Source organism: Macrobrachium rosenbergii, chromosome 4 (genome assembly GCF_040412425.1).
Source record: "Macrobrachium rosenbergii isolate ZJJX-2024 chromosome 4, ASM4041242v1, whole genome shotgun sequence".
Lineage (NCBI taxonomy): Eukaryota > Metazoa > Arthropoda > Malacostraca > Decapoda > Palaemonidae > Macrobrachium > Macrobrachium rosenbergii.
Window position 1 is genome coordinate 26,461,880 of NC_089744.1, and position 24,090 is coordinate 26,485,969.

Sequence of the window (24,090 nt, forward strand, 5' to 3'; positions counted from 1 at the left end):
ACTTGAAGGCATTGCATGCTCAGGAGTTGCCTGTGGTGACGCATGCTCCTGTCACAACCAGTACAACGACGGTGACTATGACAGTATTTGTGAAGGTTCCCACATTGGGATCTACGTACTTTCCAACCCTGATGACCCCAACGGTGATGGACCAGACTGCTGTGCATGCTCCTGCTCCTCAATATGTGGTGTCCATTCCGCATACTGCCTTCGCGGTTCTGGTTGCTCCTGCTGTTCCTATTGCCCAGCTGCTCCTGCTGCCCCAGCTGTTCCAGCTGCTTCTGTGGTTCCAGCTGCTCCCTCCTGGATGAGAGACTTGACCGTCATCCTGAAGATGATGTCGAGGAAGAAATCGAAGAAGAGGGGTCATTAGGTGTCGCCATTGTTGTCTTCTTCGTCTTCGACTTTGTTGTCTGCAGCCTCTCCCCTTTCTTCTTCTGAGGCTCACCAGCCAAAGAAGAAGAAGGCTGCCTCTCCCCCTGCTAAGGAGACCCGCCATGGGACTTCTAAGGGGCTGCCTCCATCCACAGGGGAAGCAGTGGGATCTCTTGCTGGCTCTCCCTGGTCTTCAGACACAGGAACTGTTTCACGTACCCCACCGTGGTCTTGTGTGTCGGGAGCCTCGAGTGCGAGCCCCCAAGGTACATGCACATGAAACTAGCTCTAAGAAGTCTGCTTCTAAGACTGGTTCTGTAGTTGTCTCTTCCTGAGTTTCTTTGGACACTCAGGTGGAGACCGCTCCCGTTGATGGTTCTGTACGAAATTTGGGAGTATCGGGTGCTCAACAAGATTGAGTCACTCCAAGTAGTTGAGTCTCCACAGAATCTTGATTACCCCAAACCAGCACCGGAGAGTCAGCTCCCCAGTCTGGTTTAGGCACAGCATGGGAGAAAGTGCCAAAGCATGCAGGTGCTTTGACACTGCCTGCCAGTACTGCTTCAAGTGCTCGGACAGGTTCCTGACACAGTGAGGAGGTCCTTTGTACAGGCTTCTTCTCATCAGGAGGTTACCGCCTTGAAGAAGACTGGAGCGCGTTGGGAGGATTGCACAAGTTCACGTCTGACGGCACCCAAGCACTGGACTCCAGCCAGCCCTCTTCACATTCGCATGATTGACCCTGCTCGCTGGAGGAAAGTGTAAGGGTGTGTTCTCATGAACCTCTACGCTCTCCTTGGGACAGTTCCTTGCCATGACTTTCCTTTCCTGCTGGTTCTTCCAGTAGGATAGGGATAGGTAGGAGCACTCGTCCCCCCCTCACCTGTCCCGCGGTTTCACCGCGAGTTGTGAGTCGAACAGGAGGAACTCCAACGAGAATGCTGCTTCTTATCAGTGTTCTACCATGAAGGCCTACGCTCCGGGTTCTGTTCTCGGACCGACTCGGCCGTACGCCCAAGTGGTTGAGGGAGGATCCCAGGAGTCTACCGAGGTTCTCCCTCCTGCAGGGAGAGTTGATCAGGAGGACCGCACCCTGGAAGGACTCGAGGGTCCTCTTCCCCAGGGCATGGACACCCTCGAGATACAGAGGACCTTTTCGGAGATCATCTTGCTGATTCGTCAGCACAATGATCTTGAAGAAGGGACCATGGCTGCTTCTGTGGAACGTCCTTCACACCTCGAATCTTTTTGGGGTCCGAAAAAAAGAACCAAAAGCTTCAGTGGGGCTGCCATGGCCCGCACTTACTAAAGGGGTGCTTGATCAAGTGAATAACATGGTCTCTGGATAGGGTAATTCGCTTCAATCAAACTGTTCAGAGAAGCTTCTCCCCCCCCTCAACTCTGCCTCAACAGAAGCGTTTCTACCTGCCTATGGAGCGGTCATTGCCGACTAAACAAGCAGAACAGGCAGACCCAGACCTGGTTCGCCTAGGCCTGGGTCTTTCACTGCAGCATCTTACTGCGTAAGGGGTCTCCCTCTCGCAACAAGAACATCTCCGGCCTGAGTGTCAACGACTCTTCGTTAGTACTGGCTCAGGCAATAAAGAAGTGTCCAAGAACACGATCTCTTTCTGGCTTCGTGAGACGATCAGGAGAGCATAATCTGCAGCTGTCAATGACGACACTGGTACTTTCCACCCGAGAACTCACAAAGTCAGGGGCATGGTCCGTCCCTTGCATTCCGGAAGAATCTGTCAGTTCCTCAGGTACTGAAGGCGGGGGTATGGTCACAGTAGACACGTTTATGTCCTTCTACCTTTGGGACATTGCCCACAAATCCTTGGACACTTTTTCCTTGGGACCTGTGGTGGCAGCTCAAGTCACGTAGCTTACCCGGCTCCTCTAAGAGGACAGGTAGCATCTCGCCTAAGGGTTACAGTTATGGAAGTTAGAGTGTTTGTGTGAGTGACTGGCCTCTCTTCCTCTTCCTTCCTCCCCATCCTTCATTCACTTTCTTTGGGCAGAGTGGGATTTGAGCTGACACTTGCTGGAACTGGCAGCCGATACAGGTAAGTGTCACTTTGAGCACCCGTTCTATTTTCTTTCATTAGCTTTATAGAAGCAATCCCACCCTTTCCTCTAGCAAGGAGAGGAAGGGGACCCTGACAATAAGACAAACCCAATACCTGTAATTGCCTTACTCGCCAACTCTTAGATTCATCCTAGCCTATTTTCGTATGAGATTACAACTCTCTCACTCATTCGGAAAGGCCCAGAGGTCTGACAGTTGATCTTGCAGTTCTTACACTCCATTCAATTTGTCAGAGACACGGTTCTCTCCCTCGCTCTATAGACCAGGAAGAGTAACCCAGGTGCGGCGAACTCCAGTCAGTTCAGAGACTCGCTCAGATTCCTCCCTCCAATAAATGAGTCTTCCTTATGTACAGGACCGAGGGTTTGTATATTGTGTAGGAAAAAATGACAAATTTTAAAAGTAATTTGTATTTTTCATGACTATACAAGCCTGAGGTCCTCTACAGTTTTATGCCCACCTCATGCCACCCATCACTCTGACATCTGGGCTGAAAGGCAAATTGGAATGTTTACATCCAGGCAGGTGGGACTCCTGCCTACTGGAGGTTAGTTAACTGCCTAACCACCTTGTTCAAAAGTTTAACGACCGTTACAGCTCCGCTGAAAGTAATTCCTAATGTAAAGGACTTCAAGTCTGTATAGGTAGGAAAAATACAAATTAATTTTAAAATTTATAATTTCACCAAAAACTTTTTTTGTATTTACAATTTAAAGCTCTGATGTGTAGATTACTGTATACTGTTTTCATTCTTTAGGGATTTTTTCCATTCTGTGCTTTTAATTCTTTTTATATTGAGTAGGTATGTTTTATATTACAGGAAGCACAAACCCCATGTTTGAAACAGTATGCATAAAGGTTGTAGTGAGATATTTTAAAGGGTATGAGGGAGCATAATTGTACTAGGTTTGAGAAAGGAAATGCCAAGTAGAATCTAAATGGTGTTTATCAAAGGGAGATTTAAGAGCCCAACCCTAATTAAGTGATTGAGAACAGAGGTCTACTGTGGCAGGGGTCATGGGTGGAACCATTAATTCGACCAGTTTAGTTCACTCTGGTCATTGGTTGAGTGCAAAGATCCCTGTTTTGCAACGCAGAAATTAGGTAGGGACCTATTAGGGACATTTGACAGTCCTGATGGTAATTTAGATTAAGTTACAGATACAAGTTTTCAACTTAAAACCTTTTCTGGATCGGGGTCCCGTGTCACCCGGTGAAATAGTCCATTCAGCGCTTATTTCTAGGTAATTCCGTTGCATTCCATGTTAGCACCCACCTCACTAGAATGAAGTTTATCAAGGGAGGGAGAGAATGAAAAACAGGGGTGGGTCACCGGGTGACACGGGCCCCTCTCCAGAAATAGATTTTTCCTTTGTCAAAATCCTTTTTTCTGGATCGGGGTCCCGTGTCACCCGGTGAAATAGTAACAGAGAAATAAACATCATTCTGCTATTAAAGACTTAAATAGAAACGTTGAAAACTAGGAGAATTCTACCCTGAACATTAGTAAGGTCCTCTAAGTTCATGTAATGAAAATAATGTAAGTGGTCACCGTCTAAGATCATGAGCTTAGAATAGCACCTGAATAGGCTTGTATTAAGAAAATACTTCCTGCCTAATAGCAGACCCAATGACAGTGCCCCCTTTTTTAAAGGAGAGGACCTGACAAAATTGCGAGGTCCTGTCTAAAAAAAAGCCTGCAAGGAGAAAACTGGACATAGAAACAGACCTTGTAAAAGGGGAGTACTTTCCAAGGTGACCACCGAAAATGAGGACCTTCAATTGTAGATAGAAAGTTAGGGTGAGGAATTCACAACACTACCCCTGATGAGGGGAAACCAAACTGATTGGTTCCGCCAGACAGGGCAGACAGTACAGGAAAACTAACACTAGAAGCTAAGCTGATTAAAAATTTTTGGGACTTCCTTAACAAGGAAAGGTAAGAACAAGATGATTGTTGGTTACCGAAGCTAACTCTGATACATTACTCAAAGACCAGGAAACCGAATGTGGACGGAGTACTGTTCTTAGACGAACACAGACCTTAGGGATGAAAGTTAAGGGCCTGTGAGTCTGGTTCCAACAAAACACTTTCCTCGAGGCCAATGCGGCCGCATCAGTACTGTAGCTTCGAAAACTATGTGAAGAGTGCCAGTTACTTAACTGCAGAACCATACTGCAGTAGAGTAGGATCCCTTAACTGATTTCAGGAAAACAGTAATAACAGGACCAATATCAGTTTCCTCCTAAACTGTAAGATTCACAAAGACCACAAAGCCAGGACATCAGAGTTTGAGGGGGGCTGACGAGGCTGAGTTTATACCAGACGGGACAGCTTGATAGTTTGTGGCTGAATTGGGTTGCAAACAGACCTACTTCCAGGCCCAGGAAAAGGTCACAAGACTACCTGAATGACGCTCCATCTAAGGACTATTCCGACACCAGGGGGGAGGCCCTGGATAGGGAAAAAGCAGTGACCTTTTGGACACCTACGAGAAGGGTGGTAGACAGAGGCACCTGCGTCTGTTGGTTATGGAGAAGAATGAACCATAACCTGAACGAAGCAATTCGGAGTCCAAAACCACTTGTTTACGCAGCGCACTATTGCTGTTTTGTTCATAACCAGCCTAAAAGGAAACCTCTTGGGGGAAGAAGTTTCCCAAGGACAGGAAGACTGTCACCGCCCTCCAAAGCGTTGATATGGAACTGCCGAACGTGACCGACTAAGTACCATGTACTTCATTGGGCCAAAAATATCCACCTCACCCGCCCAGAGAGGTGACGGTGTGGAATACTGAGGCCAGAGGGGAAAGCTGGAGAGGAACTGACTTCGGTAAGCACTTGACAGTTGTGCAAGGCCGGAGGCCACTATTCAAGCAGGAGGAATCAAGGAGACACGTCCCTGACTCCACCATACCCCAGTCATAAACTCCAGCTTTGACTTCAGAAGGAGAACCGTCACTGAAGCAAACTGGAGAAAACCCAGGACCTTTTCTTGGGCACGGGAGAGGTATGCTTGAGATGATGAAATGATAGGATGTCCTTGCTATCTCTTTCCACTTCCACTGGATTCATAACTACGGAAGGCTACCCTCCTGAATCAGGTGGTATTCCTTCCTGGTTACTTAGAAGCCCAAAGACTCTAGAAACCGATTAAAATGACCGGCGCCCTCAGGCAATTCCCGACGCTGGGTGCCCAAATGAGCCAGGCAACTAGATATGCAGCTAGCATAGCCTCCTAATACCGGAGCTGTTGAACTACGGTATTGTTCAAACTGGCAAAGACTCTGGAGCCGCATTGAGGAGGGCATGAACCTGAAGGGGTATGCCTGCTCCCCGAGTCTGAATCCCAAGAAGGGATAGGACCTTTCTGCAACCAAGATGTGAAAGGAAGCATCGGAAAGGTCTATAGAGGTGGTTACGGCTCCACGGCGCAGTAGGATCCGAACCCACAAGACTGTAAGCAACCGAGACTTGCCGCATGAATAAGGAAAACAAACGGGACACGCCCGGAAAAATTTTCCAGTGGAAGGGAACTTCCTTGGCAGACTGAAAAAGCCTGACAGGCCATTCACAAAGACCCCCAGAACTCTGGCCGGAGGCTGATTGAACCTGATTGGGGGGGGGGGGGGGGGGGTGGGAACAACAGTCCAGCTCCACCCCGGGCCCTGATAACTATACTCTGGGCCCAGGAACTGAAGTTCCAGTGGCCCTGAAAACGGTACAGCCTCCCACCCATATGAGAAACACTACAGGGAGGAGGCTTGATTGCCTCCCGTGAAGCGAATGCCATCCCAATTTCTCGGAGAGGAGTAGGATGCTTCCCTGCTCCTATGATAACCCCGAGGGTCAGAGCCTCTGGCCAAATGTCTAGTGAAAATTCTTTCCTTAGGTTTTCGTATGAAGCAAAGAAAACTCCGGCGGAGGCACGTGGGGGAGGCAGAGACACACGGGGGTGTTACAAGGGGCTGATGTGTTGGCTGAACCCGCACACATCGAGGTGGAGGCTGGGAGTGAGAGCTGACGGCTGTCTAGGGGCAGAGACCTGAAGAGCCTGCACCACCGCCTGAGCAGGGGGGCTCTTGAACTACATGAACTTCTTGCCGGACTTGGGACAGGTCCCGGCAAGATCAGACCGTTTCTGCTCGTAGGGTAGACACCCATGAGAACGGAGGCTCTGGGTAACAATAGTAGCCCCAGACGGGCCGTAACAACGCCCACCTGGGGAAAAGATTAATTCTCCAGGTGAAACTGTTCATAAGATTTTTCAGCTCAAGGCAGAATGGGCAAGCCTGACTTACACCTTGTTTCAGCTTCCGAAAATTGACTCCGGAAGCTTAGGGAGCTGTACGCTGAATAAATTAGAGGCGCAGTCCGGGGTTAGAAGATTCACTGTGAATGTATCTGTGATATCTGTCTCCCGGAAATGCCTCAGCGATACATTTTCAAAACAAGCCTGTTGATAAGAGGGGCTACATTCGGAGCACAAGGGGTAAGAAACAGGGCTCTCAATGAGAGCATGGTAAGACCCCACAGCTGGCGTGAACTGGAATTCTCCGCCTGCCACTCCGTTAGAGTTCTCAGGGAGACGATGTGTCCAGCCCCTAGCTGAGGGCTCACTTATGGATCCTGCCAGACAGATGCCATGCTCGTTCTGACAGTCTGGTAAAACCCGGATAAGAGGATACCAGACCGGAAGGGAAGAAATGCCCTTCCACCAACCTCCGTGTGCCCACACCCCCGACAGGAGGGTGCCTTCATGCTGGGAAGCATAAAGGGAAGGCACCAAGATTCCCCAGACTGGAGGGGAAAAGAGGTGGAATTATAGAATTCCGGAACGGAGCAGGACTTAACAGGTGATCCATTGACAATGAGTCTTGAGATTAATCTCTTGGGATTTAAGCTCCTGGGAAAGGGAAGGCATGGACCATGAGGTAGATAGTTAGTTTAATAGGTTGACAATGACCCTCAAATCGAGCTCCTTATAAGGAGACCCGTAAAAAGAGTTTTCAACAAAGGAAGGAGGGGGTAACCGCCTTGCTTTGCTTGGGCCGTGTCCCTTTCCAGAAGACGAGGCCAAACTCGTAGATGGCACCGGATTAGAGATCCGAGACGTCCTTGAGGGGGCCCCAGAGCGGGTCTTCTTGGTTGAAAAAGGTTTTTTTTTTTTTTTTTTTTTTTTTTTTTTACTACTGACTTCACTTTAGGGACGGTAGACCAGGAACCGTCGAAAAGGGATGAGAAGGTAACGAATCCCTAAAGGAAAAGTTTGCCTCACTAATTCCGAGCTAAGTGGAAAAGGTTTGCCTCAATTATTCCCGCACCTACTTATCGCTCCGGGACGATGTTCACAGGTCCGAGAACGAGACAGAAGGCCGTAACGTCTTCAGAAAACTCTCCGTAAACAATTAACAGGCGTTAAGAGTTACGAGACTTGCGGCCGGCCTCCAGGAGGGGGAAAAATTAGGACCCCAGACACCGGAGGAACAACTATTAATAAGTTATATAAGACGGAGTTTGGCGAAGGAAAAACCGATAGGTGTATATGAAACCTACCAATTTACCAAGAATCTCGCCCGGAAACGGAGTTTGGCGGAGGAAATCGATAGGCGTATATGAAACCTACCGACCCACCAAGTACTGCCATCCTTAGTATTAAACCTATCAATTTATATATGCTTAATCCTGTAGCCCAACAGCTGGAGCCACATATTACAGCAATGGGAGAACACTCCTTTATTGGCCAGCATACATATGATATGCTCTAAGAAAACAAGTTATTGTGGACTTTAAGCAGAAAGGACCAAGTTCTGCCAGCAGTGGTCATTGGCAAACCTTAGTTCAACCCTTGAATCAGGCAGCCAAACAGTCCCTTCATTATCCCCCGGGACAATCTTGTAGTGTTTGCATTCCCTCCATTCTCCCTAGTATGACTAGTTCTAGACAAGATGAGGTCATTCAAATAGATAGTGATCATGATTGTATCCATTTGGTTTCTGCAAGGGTGATATCCAGACATGTTGTCACTCCAGGTAAACACATTGAGAACTACCAATGTGAAAGAAGCCATCCAAGCAGTTGCACTAAAGAATATGATCAGAACCTAGACCAACTCAGCCTTCACATGTGGTTATCTAGCGATTCCTCATAAAGAGAGGTTTCTCCGAGGATGCACTAGAGATACCCTCCAGACCAGGTAGCTGAACAAGAAGGCTCTTTCTTGCCAAATTAAGAGTATTCTTCAGCCGATGTCAGTGATAATGTCGGGATCTCTTCAAAATCTCTATTCCAAGGTAGCAGATGTTGCTGTTTTTTAGACAATCTAGGAAGGTAATGTCAGGTTTTGCATAGGAGAATAGTTGACTTGAAGTCTTCAAATTATGTTCCTCTTAGACACCAAACCCTAGATTCATTTTATTGTACTTCTGTTCATATTATCTTTCTTCCATCTAACTTTCCACTCTCTCCTAACACTTGCTTCAAAGTGCAACTGCGAAGTTTCCTTCCTGTTACACCTTCAAACTCCCTGTACTCTTAATTTTCCTTCCAGTGCTGAATGAGCTCATAGGTCCCAGTGCTTGGCCATTGGCCGAAATTTTATATTCCAATTCCAACCAAAGGTGCAGCTATATTTGTAGCTTTTAAGGAGTAAATTATTCTTTGTGGAGATTACCCAGCACATTTTTTAGTTTTACATGGTGCATTAATCACTGGCTGGTTACTGGATATCCTATATTTTGGCAGAATGCCAGTTTATAACTGCCCCTCCTTTCTCTTCACCCCATCTCACATTCTTTCCTTACATAAGCCCTATCATTCTTATGAATTATATTTGTGTCTGCCCTCCTAAAAAAAAAGGAAAAGGAATAAAAGAAGTTATGTAATTTATGAACCATGATCATAGTAATAAGGCTCCTGTCCAACTTGATGAGCCCTTTTTAATCTCTGTGATTCGTGTTTCTTATTCATAATCACTCAGGAAGCCACCTACTTTGGCACCCAGGTTAGAATTTACATATCCAGATTCTTTCCCTCTTAAGAGGGTGGCAATCTTTTCTTGTGGTGTATCTGGACTGCAGGATTAGTGTTTAAAAAAAAATATTACAATATGTATAGTTGAACCAGACTATTGAGTCAACATTCTTAACTTATGGGGCTGGTTGCAGTCATATGAAATAACATCTCTCAGTGTATGTTGTCCTGTACTCTACATATGAGGACACCTAACCTTCATCATGTAGAGTACAGGACAACATATACTAAGAGATGTTACAGTATGTCCCCCTAATTGCTGGGGTTAGGGACCACAACCACCCTCGTTAAGCGAAAATCCACGTTAAGTTGGTATCCCCCTGTAAAAATACTTATAACCAGCTATTTTAATAGTTCAAATTCCAAAGAGCCCCCCTCTAGAAATGCTTATAACTGCCTATTTTAATAGTTCAGACACCATCCTAAAACCCTTTAATAATACAGTATGTGGCTTACAGCTATGTGTGAAAACTAAACTCTAAGTCCCCTACATTCAAGCACAGCCATTTTCTCTCACAATATTGGAACTGTCCTGTTTTCTTTTATTGGATATGGGAAACATTGGGAATTCACAAGTAGACAGAGAGGGGAAACTTTGGGAATTCACAAGTAGAGTTAAATACTGTACAGCACTTTGCGTATATACTCATGTAATGTGCGATCTTGCACATCATGTGACCCCCAAATTTTCACCTTTAAAAATTTTTTTTATGTATATCATGTACAGTAAAGCCCGGTATTCACGGGGGATGCGTACCACATCTCCCCGCGAATAGCTAAAACCAGCGAATACTTAGAACCCTTCTAAAAAACACTTAGAACTGCCTATTTTGATAGTTCAAACACTCACAAAACAAACTAAAAATGATTATACAGCTATTATCCTACTTACGATGGGATTAGGTTCCAAAAAAAAAACCATTGTTTGTTGGAAAAAACATAAGAAATACCAAAACATATCTCAAACATAGCCTAGCCTACACTAGGGTATTTGGTACTATGTACTGTATACATATATGGTAGCCTAGCCTACACTATAAAATATACTCTTTACATACACGGTATAGTAATTATTAATATCAGCTAATTCTGGAGGTTCATGCAAAGTGAAAATGAATAACAAACAAGAATTAGCTTAACCTACACTATGGTGTGTTGTATATATACAAGGTAGCGTAGTCTGCATTATATACATTCTTATATTGCTTTTGTATTAAAAATTACATTCGTAGCGATCATTGTTTTGGTTTGGAAATGTTTACGCGGCGTTTATTTCGCTGCATTTAACTCAGTTCAGAGCGCTTTTCATGCTTCTAGTTAGTGTAAAGGAATCTCTAGAGGCTAGATACTTTATTTATAAGGGGTAAGGTTATTTTTCATTATACGAAGTGTTTTTAAATCTAAATATAACTAAAATACGTCTTGTTCTGAAATTAATATATCCATTATTTTTGTTAATAGATGACGATTGACAATGGCCGTTTGGGGGTGTTTGTTTCGTGTAAAAAAAAATTCAAGATTCCGTTCGCTATTTTTTCACTTTATTTTATCATAATACAAGTTTTACTTATTTATCGTTTATCGGCATAAAAATAGCAGTATTGTGTTCTTTAATGCCCAGTAGTTTTGATTAAAATACTTTCTCTCCCATTTTGATTATGATCGAGTTTCATCCATGTTGCCGATGCACGATAATTTACAGTATACTGTAGTCATTAGCAGCTTGAACATTGTTTTCTCAGCTTCAGCTACAACTTACAGCTTAAATGTAGCAGTATATTTCCTTGCAATCTTTTATCCATATCAGTCCTATTTTACTTAACATCATTTGTGCCATAACCTACGGTAATTGTTTATTACCGTACGATGGTTGAAATACAGGTAAGTGGCTGTTGTTATCTGATTCTGTTATAAGCAAAACAAGTTTCTTGGTCGGTTGTTTATGACTGTATGCATTTACACAAGAGTATAACGTTACTAACAATATTTTATCATTCTCTTTTACTTTTTTAACTAGAAGATGGGGTAAAGAGATGGAAGAAAAGTTGTCTGTTGTAATTTGATCTCTCTCACTGCCTGATTATGCTGCTGCCTGCACCCGCGCAAAATTTAAAAATATTTTATAAATAATATTGTCGTATTGGTATTAATTGCTTACCCCATTGCAAAATCGAATTATCATAAGGTGAATTATCGTAACTTGTGTTACCTGAGTATTTTAATAGTTCTATCACAAAAAGTGCGTTTAGTCATGAAAATGAGATGAAAATACAGTATGTAGTGAATATTTCTCAGTGAAAAATACTGCGAATGGGCGAATTTTCCGCAAATAATGGGTAGATATGTTCCAAAGAGAAATCCATGAATACGTAAGTCCGCAAATTGTGAGAACGCGAATACGGGGGTTTACTGTATCATGCAAGTTCCTTTTTTGAGAGACCAAATTACAATAGACTAACCTCTTTTCCTCCATCTTGTTATCTATCCCATCTTCTAGTTAAATAAGTTTAAAAAAGTAAAAGAGAAAGATAAAAGTATCGTTAGTAATGTTATACACATTGTGTAAACGCACACAGCTGTAAACAGCTGAATGAGAAACAGTTGTTTTGCTATGAACAACTGAATCAGATGCCAACAGCTGTTTTGCTTGCATTTCAACCATCATACTATAGTAAAAAATTACCGTAGTCATGTTACAAATGACGTTAAGTAAAGTAGGACTGATATATTTTTACATTATACGCTTATTTGAATGGAAAAAAGATCAGCAAGGAAATAAACTGCTAAATTTAAATATACTGCAGGTTGTAGCTGAAGGTGAGAAAATAATGTTCAAGCTGCTAATGACTATAAATTAGATTGCTTCAACATGGATGAAACTCCCATTAACTTCAATATGAATCAAATTCAACCTTAAATAAAATTGGAGAAAAAAGTATTTTAATCAGAACTACTGGGCATGAAAAAAGACATTTTACTGTTGTTTACATGCTGATAAAAGTTAAATATGTAAAGCTCTTATTATGATGAAATCAAGTGAAAATAGCGAATGGAAACTAATGATTTTTTTTACATAAAAAAATTACCCCAAAACCATCTATTAATGAAAAAAAAAAAAATAAATTCAGTTCACAACGAGACATATTTAGGTCATACAGTATTTTGACTTCAAAATGCTTCGTATAATGAAAAATAACTTTGCCATTTAAATAGAGTATCTAGAGATTCATTTACACTAACTAGAAGCAAGAAAATCCCTCTGAGTTGAGATAAATATGGCGAAATAAACTTGTAATTGTCCTCAGCTGATTTCCAAACCAAAACATTGATCGCTATGTTTGTATTTTATAATACAATACAATAGTAATATGGGAATACTTCATACAGTATTATTGGATACAGTGAAGTAAAGCGCAACTTTTAAAAGATCCATGGAAAAGATGCATTTTCATTATGTTTGTATTTTATATGATACTAACATGTGAATATTACATACGCTAATTTTATATTTCATGTATGATGCGACCCCCTTAAAATTACAGTAGCTTCAAAATTAGGTCTTAAGAAGTCGCATGATATGCGAGGATATGCATAAAAAAAAATACAGTATATAAATGCAGTCAACAATCAGCAATGATAAAATATTCTCTTGTGTATGTACTATACATGTTATAATGATTTACTAATTTGCATATATTAATATTAATGTAAACACAGCAAAATATCAATAAAGTATTATTTCACTTACAGAATCCATTTATACTGTGTTTATATTGATCATATATTATCATAATATGTTTAAAAAAAACAATTGCCCCAATATTTATAATGTTCACGTTCTGAGAATCAGCTGATTGAGCCTACTACTTAAAGAATTAGGAAAATAATTTTTTCTTTGTTAAAAGAAATGAATGTATTAATGGAATTATTATTTTTAGTTTTGTACATAAAATTATGTGATATAGTAATTCATATTTCAATAAGAGAGACAGAGACAGAGAGAACTGATGTTTACAATTTATGTCTCAGCACAGTAGCTGGGGACGAGACTTGGTTAAACTAGCTGGGAAAGCGAGTATAACCTTGTGTTGCATACAGATGAAATTTGTATTTTAAATATTTTTATGGTGATTAGAGATGAAACATCAACAGTGATAAAGTATTCTCTTGTGTACTGTTATATGTGTGATAATCATAGAGTCAACTAAACTTGTAATGAAGTACGGTACAGTAAATCAGAGAAAGTGAAAAATATGGCAACTCCTATCTATGTACATATGTTTACATCAGTAAAAACAATTACGTTTACATCAGTAAAAGCAATTACCAATGTCGGGACGATTTTTTTTGTACATATTTCGATGATAGTAGATCAGTATAATAATACAGTATAAATGGATTCTGTAAGTGAATGACATTTTATCATTATTTTGCTGTTTTTTCATTAAAGGATATGTACACAGAGAGAGAGAGAGAGAGGTTGAACTGAGACGTTTATGTACATTAGTTAGCTGTTTTGTGATTTTACGGGATTTTAATTTAGCATTTTATTGATATTTTGCTGTTTACATTCATATTTTATCACTGTTGATGTTTCATCTCTAATCACCGTAAAAATATTTAAAATCCGAATTTCATACACATGCAACACAACGTTATACTTGCCTCCCCAGGTAGTTTAACCAAGTCTCGTCCCCAGCTACTGTGCTGAGACATCACCTGTAAACACCAGGTCTCTCTCTCTCTCTCTCTCTCTCTCTCTCTCTCTCTCTCTCTCTCTCTCTCTCTCTCTCTCTCTCTCTCTCTCTCTCTCTCATAGAAATATGAATTACTGTATAAACTTTTATGTACAAAATTAAAAATAATAATTCCATTAATACATTCATTTCTTTTAACAATGAAAAAATTAATAATATTAATATTTAAAAATTAGTAGATATTTTTTTACCATAAAAACGTATTTGGTCATGAAAATAAAATGGAAATACAGTAATTAGTGAATATTACTTCATGAAAAAATTCATGAATTAGTGAATTTCCCTCTATATGCTTTGGGGATAAGTTGCACAGGAAAACCCATGATTAGCTGAAGGAGCCATTGCTGATCCACGATCTAGCTGGGACCCACTGTATTTCATATGACTGCAACCAGCTCCATAAGTTAAGAATGTTGACTGAATAGTTTGGTTCAACTATAAGTACATGAAATTTAAGATATAGTCTTATTAGTTCATTAGATACAAATCTCATAACCAGTTGGTATTTACAGTAGTCATCTTGCTACTATGCTTGCTGATTCCTAAATGGAATATAAATGCAGTAAGAGTGCAGGTTCAAGGATACAAGTATAATTCTAAGAAAAGTCCTGAGCTATTGTGTCTTATCTTCATTCTGACTTATATTATCCACACTCATAAGACATGATGTGTCAAAGCTGTGAATTACATTTGGAGACTAAACTAAAATAATAAAGTATGAATTTCAGTTAATGTGGGGTTTCTTTTTCTGGTGGAAAGCTTTACCAGGAGTATAGACTCAACTTTCTGTACTCTGTAAGTTGGGATTCCACTCTAATATTTTATGGTTTAGCTTTTTGAAATTTATCTAGTACTTATGTAATTTATAGTGTAATATACTAATTTTTCCTCATTTTTATTTTTTTTTACATAGTAAAATATTGAATACTGAATTTTTGTTTAGGTTAAGTGAATGGTGTGTGGAAATGAGGAATATGCAAATTAACCTTTGTGTACAAAAATTGTCAAGTGTGTCCACTGCATTTTTTTGTCTTGCTTAAATTATTAGTTACTTTACTTAATTGTTACTTATTGTAATTTATTATTAAACAAGCAGTCACCAATTTTTTGTTATTTCTAAATAATTACTGTAATTAATATACATCCTTCTTATGTTCCATGTTGGCTTTCGGGTTGCTTTTGGGACAGATGCAGGTAAAGTATATGATGTATGAAATTTTCATGTGTGAATATTACCTTTTGCATTTAACCTTAAACATTTTATGTATGAAAGTACTGGATAATTTCACACACACACACACACACACAAACACTTGTCTGCTTTTGGTACAGAAGTATAGTTATCTTATGCCTTGACTTTAATTGCTGCCCTTCTGCTGTAGCTGATGTTGGTTCCTATTTTGTTTTTATATGCTCCTTGTGCTTTCTTTAATGATGGGAGATGTTATTGAATTTAGAGTTACTTTTGCAGGTTTTGGAAACTGTTGATTTATATTTACCATTTCAATAGTAAGCATGAAATGGGCATTTAAAATAATGCATGCAAATTGTAACTTTGGTTTGCATTACAGTTTAGTACGTTGGTTTATGAATGTATAATATGCTGTCACTTCATACCTCTGATGCACATTTTCTTGTGGTGTTCGAGAACATAGCTGTTTGTGTAGTTTTGTGGTGGTCCATGACTTTCAGACACTTGGGGGCCTAGCTGGAAATCCATTGAAGATCTACTGGGCTAGCTTAGGCTATGACCCTTCAAAGTACTAGACTTGATGTAACCTACCATTTACATTCACTTTCATCTGTTATTTGATTTTGACCCGTAGCATCAGCATACCAGACACTCCTCTTTCAAATACTAAATCATACTACCATCTTAATCTAACCCTTAGCCATTCAGGTTTAAGATCTTCATCATTACCTAAGTTATGAGATAACCTTATCGTAGAAGTTAATTGTCACATTTATACATAGAATGGTATGCAATAAACCCTCAATATTAACCTTAATTTTGACTTGAGTGATGCAGGGGATGCTGTAAAATATTCTTTCATATGTTTGTAGCTTTGGGACACTTAGTCTAAGTATGAATCACTTAGTTCCATGGGCACTAGTGAATATGGATTTATTTTTGACAATGCTAATAATAATAATAATAATAATAATAATAATAATTAATACTAATAATAATAATACTAATAATAATAATAATAATAATAATGCACTACTGGAATACAGTACTTTTGAGCTCTGGGATAAGTCTAGCAGAGGTTAACATCAGGAGAGGGATCTTTCAAGGTGACTCACTGTCCTCACTACTCTTTGTAGTAGCCATGATTCCCATGACAAAAGTGCTGCAGAAGATGGATGATGGGTACCAACTCAAGAAAGGAGGCAACAGAATTAGCCATCTGATATTCATGGACGACATCAAGCTGTATGGTAAGAGCATCAAGGAAATAGATACCCTAATCCAGACTCTAAGGATTTATATGGGGACATCAGGATGGCATTTGGAATAGAAAAATGCGCCTTGGTCATCATACAAAACGGCAAAGTAACAAGGACTGAAGGGATAAAGCTGCCAGACGTGAATAGCATCAGACACAGATGAGACAGGATACAAATACCTGGGAGTAATAGAAGGAGAGGATATAAAACACCATGAGATGAAGGACACGATCAGGAAGGAATATATGCTGAGACTTAAGGCGATACTTGAGTCAGAACTCAACGCCGGAAACACGACGAAAGCCATAAACACGGGCAGTACCAGTAATCAGATACACCGCAGGAGTAGTGAAGTGGAGTGGACGAAGGCTGAACTCCGCAGCATAGACCAGAAAACTAGGAAACACATGACAATACACAAAGCACTACACCCAAGAGCAAATACAGACAGACTGTACATAACACGAAAGGAAGGAGGGAGAGGGCTACTAAGTGTAGAGGACTGTGTCAACATCAAGAGCAGGGCACTGGGGCAATATCTGAAAACCAGTGAAGACGAGTGGCTAAGAAGGGCTGATAAAAGTAGACGAAGACCCAGAAATATACAGAGACAAGAGAATGAAAAACAACAGAGGAATGGCACAACAAACCAATGCACGGACAGTACATGAGACAGACTAAAGAACTGGCCAGCGATGAAACATGGCAATGATTACAGAGTGGAGAACTCAAGAAGGAAGCAGAAGGAATGCTAACAGCGGCACAAGATCAGGCCAAGGACAAGATAAATTCAAAGAACAATAGATGGAAATAACATCTCACCCGTATGCAGGAAGTGCAGTATGAAAAACAAGACCATAAACAACATAACAAGAGAATGTCTGGCACTTGCACAGAACTAGTACAAAAAGAGGCATGATTCAGTAGCAAAAGCCCTCCACTGGGGCCTGTGCAAGAAACACCAGCTAGCTTGCAGTAATAAGTAGTACGAACCCAACCAGAGGGAATGATAGAAAATGATCAGGCAAAGGTCCTCTGGGACTATGGCATCAGAACAGATAGGGTGATATGTGCCAGTAGACCAGACGTGACGTTGATTGACAGAATCAAGAAGAAAGTATCACTCATTGATGTGGCAATACCATGGGACACTAGAGTAGATGAGAAAGAAAGAGAAAAAATTGATAAGTATCAAGACCTGAAAATCAAAATAAGAAGGATATGGGATGTGCCAGTGGAAATTGTACCCATAATCATAGGAACACTAGGCACGATCCCAAGATCCCTGAAAATGAATCTGGAAAATCTAGATGCCGAAGTAGCTCCAGGACTCATGCAGTAGAGTTTGCTACTAGAAACAGTGCACATAGTGAGAAAAGTGATGGACTCCCAAGGAGGCAGGATGCAACCCAGAACCCCACACTATAAAAACCACCCAGTCATATAGGATGGCTGTGATAGACCAAAAATAATAATGATAATAATAATAATAATAATAACACTGTACAAGAGAGTAGAATATTGTAATAAAAATAATTGCCCAGTCATCTGTTTTAAGAAAAGTGTGCAGTACACCAAGTACTGGGGGCAGGTAGAGTGAATACCCTCCTCCCATCCCCATCTACCCAGCAAGGCCTAGAGACTGAAAGTAGACTGAAGGCCAACATACACCCCCACACCATGATAAAGTGGGCTTTTTTGTATTAGCACATGATAATATCAGTATCTTATTTGTTACAGGAAGAGATATAATGTGAATGAATGAATGAGAAGAGAAAATGGTTGTGGAAGGTAATGTATGAGTGCAGAGAAAAGAAATTATGAATAAAGAATGGGGATACAAACACACGTGAACAAGGTAGAGTGCTGATCCACATCAACAACATTGGTTTACAGCAACAGTGAAAAGAATTATGTGGTCAGGTTTGTTGAAACAAAACTGTAACTCTGAGGCAGGAATTCTCTTAAAAAATTTTGTACGTTAGCCATTTGAAAGTTTGTAAAGTGGGTTTTGGCTTACTCGCAGATCAGCAGTCTTGGCGTCAGTTATTCGCGGTTTTTTCTGTGGACCACATCACCAAATATGTTGTGGATAATTTGCCACTTCGTGGATTTATCTGTTATATGTATATCCAAATATATCGCGGAAAATTCACCACTTTGCAGATATTGGAACACTTTAATATCATTGAAACACTATAGTACTATTTCAAACACTTGAATATTATTGAAACACTTTACAGTAATGTCATTTCAAGTTTAAGATTAAGACAAAAATACAATACAGTACAGTGAATCGTATGAGTACTCAACAGTGATCAGTGTTTGCATGATGCTGATGAATTAGCTGTGCAGTGTAGACTGCAAGTAATGGTAGGCTACTGCCGCAAAGGTGTTTCTTGGCTTTAACATATCAAGAAGTTCTACCTTCTGCTGGAGTGTCATGACCTTCCTCTGTCTTTTAGGCACTTTGCCAGAAGTCTTAGCAGGAGCAGGGTGTTTTGGAGCCATCTTATACAAGAACAAAAAGACTTCAATGAATACTACACAACGCAAATGCGAACATACTGAACCAACGCGATGAAGTGAAATAAAGATGCTTTGTTTCGCGAACTGTGAGAGTTGGGCTTGGGACGAACATTTTTCAAAAGAAAAAATACACTTTACAGTATGTACCAATTACTGTATTTTGCTGTGTTTACATTAATATTACAGTATGGTACTGGATTTGAAAATTAATACAGTACAGTAAATAATTTCTTTATTATAAATGTATTCATTCACAAAAATACTAACATGATATGTAGATCGATGTGACGTAAACAAGCCTACCATTTTGTTCGTATGTATGTATTGTACAGTACTACAGTAGTTAGGTCATTCTACAAACTACCCAGCATATAGATATGCTGTAAACTCATCCTAAACACTTTACTTTACAGTACTGTAATGTCATTTCAGAATCATTATACAAAACACACAAAATCAATAAAAAATGCACAGTTGGCCAGACCTTCACACAGTTCTCTGCTTAGGCTTAAAGTGTAGTGTTTGCAGTGAGGTTCAAATTGTGTGTACGTACACATATAACTTATCTTTGTGGATCATACCACTGTAAGATGCCTCCTAAACACCCTGCTTCTTCTATGATTTTGGGAAGGAGCCAAAACATAAGAGGAAGGTTATTGATACAATATGGGGCACAGCTAATCCATTATCATCATCTTCAATCAACATTGATCATTGGTTAGTACCCATATGATTTACGTAATCTTAAATTTCTCTCTCTCTCTCTTGTGAATTGCCAATGTTTCCCTTGTAAAAGACAATGGGATGGCATGAATAGTACTGTAAGAAAGAAAATGGGTGTGCCTGAATACTGTACGGTGTATGGGGAACTTAATTAGTTTTCACACATACAGTAACTGTAGGCCACATATATTTTTAAGGCTAACTTTGTAAGATGACTTTGAAATGACATTAAAGTATTTTAGGATGATAGTTTAAGATATAATTGGTGTTTGAAATATTAAAATAAGCAGTTATAAGTATTTTTAGAGGAGGTCTTTGGTGTTTGAACTATTAAAGCAGGCAGTTATAAGCATTTTTAGAGGGGTGTTCCAACTTGAAGTGGATTTTTGCTTAACGCGGGTGGTTGTGGTCCTTAACCCCCGCGATGACCGGGGACCCACTGTACACAGTCTTTAAACATTAAGTCCTAGGAAAAGTTAACACAGGCCTCTATTAGAATTTATGCTTGTCTTAGTTAACTTTTAGTATTTGTTAAAGTAAAACCCTGTATTTTGGGAGGATGTGTACGCAACCCCCCTCTAAAAATGCTTATAACTGCCTATCTTGAAAGTTCAGATACCAAATGTGTACCTTAAACTAGCATCCTACATCAAATATACCTTAAACTATTACCCCATTACTGTATTAATCTTTGAAATGATATTATTAATATTTCAAAGTCATTATAAACATTTTACCCTTAAAAATATATACGTATGTACTTCTAACCCTTCCAGCCAATAACACAGAGAGATATATACTCTCGCTCTCAATCACTCTCCGTTCTGTATATCTATCTCTCATTTTCTGAGTATCCTTTGGCGAGAGAGAGAGAGGGTGTTTGTTCTTACATATTATGACAAAGTGAGAGAGAATAACTTTGGAAAGAGAGAGAAGTTATTCTTACGTTAGTTATCAAAATATGGAAATTCATGATTTATGAAGGAAAAAGAAAGAGGGAGAGAGAGACATGAAATACAAAGGACATAATTTAGATTGACATGAAATACAAAGGACATAATTTAGATTAGATGTGAGAGAGAGAGGTTTTTTAGTATCCTTCGTAGGGTATTTGACCACCAAGTGCCAATATTTATTTGACTACCGAGTGGCAACATCTTCTGCCCCTGTGGTCTGCATGTCAAGATATTTGACAGTTTACAACCCCTTCCCCCCCACTCCAAAGCTTTCGGAAAAAGATGAGGGAGAGAATTTATATTGAACTAAAATCTTACTAATTCAATTCACTATATTTTCTTGAATGAATTGGTATTTTGTGTTAAATACATTAATATTAATATTTGAAAATTAGTAAATCATTTATTTATCATACAAAACAAGTAAACATATTTATTACATATGCTTAAAAATTCTCTCATCTCAGAGAGAGAGAGAGAGAGAATGATTAATTTTATTATTTAATCTTATTAAACTTAATATTATTTGAAAATTAGTACTGTAAATCATTATCATAAAATGTAGATGTAGGTACAGTACAGTATTTAGTAATGAAAAAAAAAAAAAAATATTGCTCTACGAAAAAATCCGTGAATGAGTGAGTTTTCCTGCAAATAATTTATAGGTAGGTTCCACAGAAAATTCCATGAATCACTGAGTCCGCGAATTGTGAGAATGCGAATCCCGGGGTTTACTTATAAATTTCCATTGAATGTGCAGGTTCTTGTAAATATGTATTTTGTGATTAATGTACTTGAAGTGATTTCTGTAATTTGTTAATTTTATTTATTTATGTACTGTGTCTGGAATTTTTTAATAATTTCTGGTTTCATTTATTTTAAGTAATGAATTGAATTGAATATAGAATTTAGGCCAAAGGCCAAGTACTGGGACCTATGAGGTCATTCAGCGCTGAATCAGAAATTGACAGTAAAAGGTTTGAAAGGTGTAACAGGAGGAAAACCTCGCAATTGCACTGTGAATCAATTATTAGGAGAGGGTGGAAAGTAAGATGGAAGAGAATATGAAAGGAGGTACAGTAAAAGGAATGAAAGGCTTTTAAGTAATGGGCTCACTGTTCTTGTCTTGAGTAGTGTTTTATAGTTTTATAGAGTTTTTCATTCAATTAAAGTGTTCCTAAATATTACAAAATATATTATCTTGACTGAAATTTTGATGGTATAAGCTCTATTACACAAAATATCCTAGAAAAGTAAAGTTACCTAATATGTTAAATAGAATTATTAATAAAAGTAAACCTTTTTATTTTCAGATACGTGCCACACAAACCGAAGTATTTGTTGCGGCAGCATGTAAAGGAATGGTGCAGGAGCGACTAAAGCTTCTTGGGCTCTTACATGGCGCTGGGATTAAAGCTGAAAGTAGCTATAAAAACAATCCCAAACTTCTGAGTCAGTTGCAGGTAAGTCCATATCTTTGTTTAGTTAATTCTCTAAAATATATCAGGATAACTGAATTCTACAGTTCACAGTAACAGTGAATATTTGATATTGATACTTTTCAAAATCAATAAATTTTGTTTGTACAATAAACAAAACAAGACTTGCAAATCATAGCCAACCATGTAGCTAAGATAGCTACGGCTATCCATACCTTTGTAATAAGACTTTCAGATTCCTGAGAGGTGGTCCTTGTTAAATCCCTTCAGTGCCATTGAATTTCTGACTGGTAAATCAACAGCAGCATTAGCTCAAGATCTTCAGCATTAAAACACAGTACAAGGTTATAATCGTGCCTTGATGAATGAGTCTTGTTCAACCTCTTCTGAAATAAACCTGTATAAGCCATGTTCAAGGCTCTCTGTAACTGGTCACAAACCTGATGCTTCAAGATCTCAGGGAATGTCTTGGCTCTTGGCAGCAAATTTGTCAACAAGTGCACTGCAACTTCTCAGTGTTGTAAAAAAAAAAAAAAAAAATAGCTCAGTTTTTAAAGCTCTTGCACCAGCCAAAACTTACATGAATGCACTTGTACAAAGTTCATATAAAAATTCACTTCCAAAGCATCATATAAATGGCTCAAAGTGGTATTAAATGAGATCTGGGTACAAGACAGGGATTAAATAAGATCGGAGTACAGCAAGGTAAGTATAGTTGGCCCTTAACTCGTTTTGGGACTAGTTGCAGGACCATTCCTCAAAATCAGTGTAATTTCAAATGCTTTATATAAAATTACTTACAAAAGTAAATTGTTGGCACATACAATATCTTCAAATCACTTTGCATTCTAAGCCAAATTCATGTTTTGATTTAATATTCGTTATATTTACCATTAGCATGTTTTTAAAACATAAGTGGATCCCACACTATTAACGGACAACTGCATTTGCTATGATCATTTGGTGCTGATTTATGCCACACACCAAAAATACATAAAAATAATTCATCTTCTGAAGTGAAATTTTGTGTCATGTAGATGAAACATTTTATACAAAGGTTAGACTGTAGTTTCAGTTAGCTCCTCCCCTTTCTGCATCTCTCACAGAGAAAAAAAATTTATATTTGTTGTAGTTTGTTGAATGCCACCAAAAGGCCTTGTCAGGAATCACTTGGTCACTAGCCTTCAGGAAGGGATATAGTATAATAACCCAATTAGCACCTGACTGCTTCTCTACCATAGATAATGGATAAGCATGCATAGTTACCTCAAAATGTGACCTAGAACATGGAGTACCAGATTTGGCACAGGTTACTACCCAATCACCACTAAAAATGAAGAATCCACTACACATGTATCAGTGCTCACATTGTTCCTCGTCTCATGGAAGCACCATGAAAACTGTGAAAACAACTACATCACCTTACTAAACTAAGGCAACCAATCATAGAACGCCTTATTACTTAGCACTGTGCATCTTAAAGGTGCCCTTGCTTCTTACTCAAGATGCTAATTACAGCCAGGGGAAGCTGAGGAATAAATTACCTCAAATCCTATCATCCAGATTCAGTGTTGTGACTGCATGATACAGGTAACATCTTTGCACACCCTTGATGTGTGAAGAACCAGAGTAACTCATTTTTGTTTAAAATGTCTACAGCCTCTACAGCACATTTCACAGACCAGGCCTTCTAATCACAAAGAAAATATCAAACTCTACCCCATAACAATATGCTA

At 39.4% G+C, this 24,090-nt stretch overlaps 1 protein-coding gene across 6 annotated transcripts in view; it reads left to right on the forward strand.

Moving 5' to 3' along the window:
- Positions 1-24,090, forward strand: part of HisRS (histidine--tRNA ligase) — a 126,880-nt gene that overhangs the window by 102,510 nt on the left and 280 nt on the right. For all 6 annotated transcript variants that reach the window (XM_067091783.1, XM_067091774.1, XM_067091810.1 and 3 more), the window contains one exon: positions 22,229-22,378. In XM_067091783.1, the coding sequence (XP_066947884.1) occupies positions 22,229-22,378 (150 nt within the window). The remainder of the gene's footprint in view (positions 1-22,228; positions 22,379-24,090) is intronic.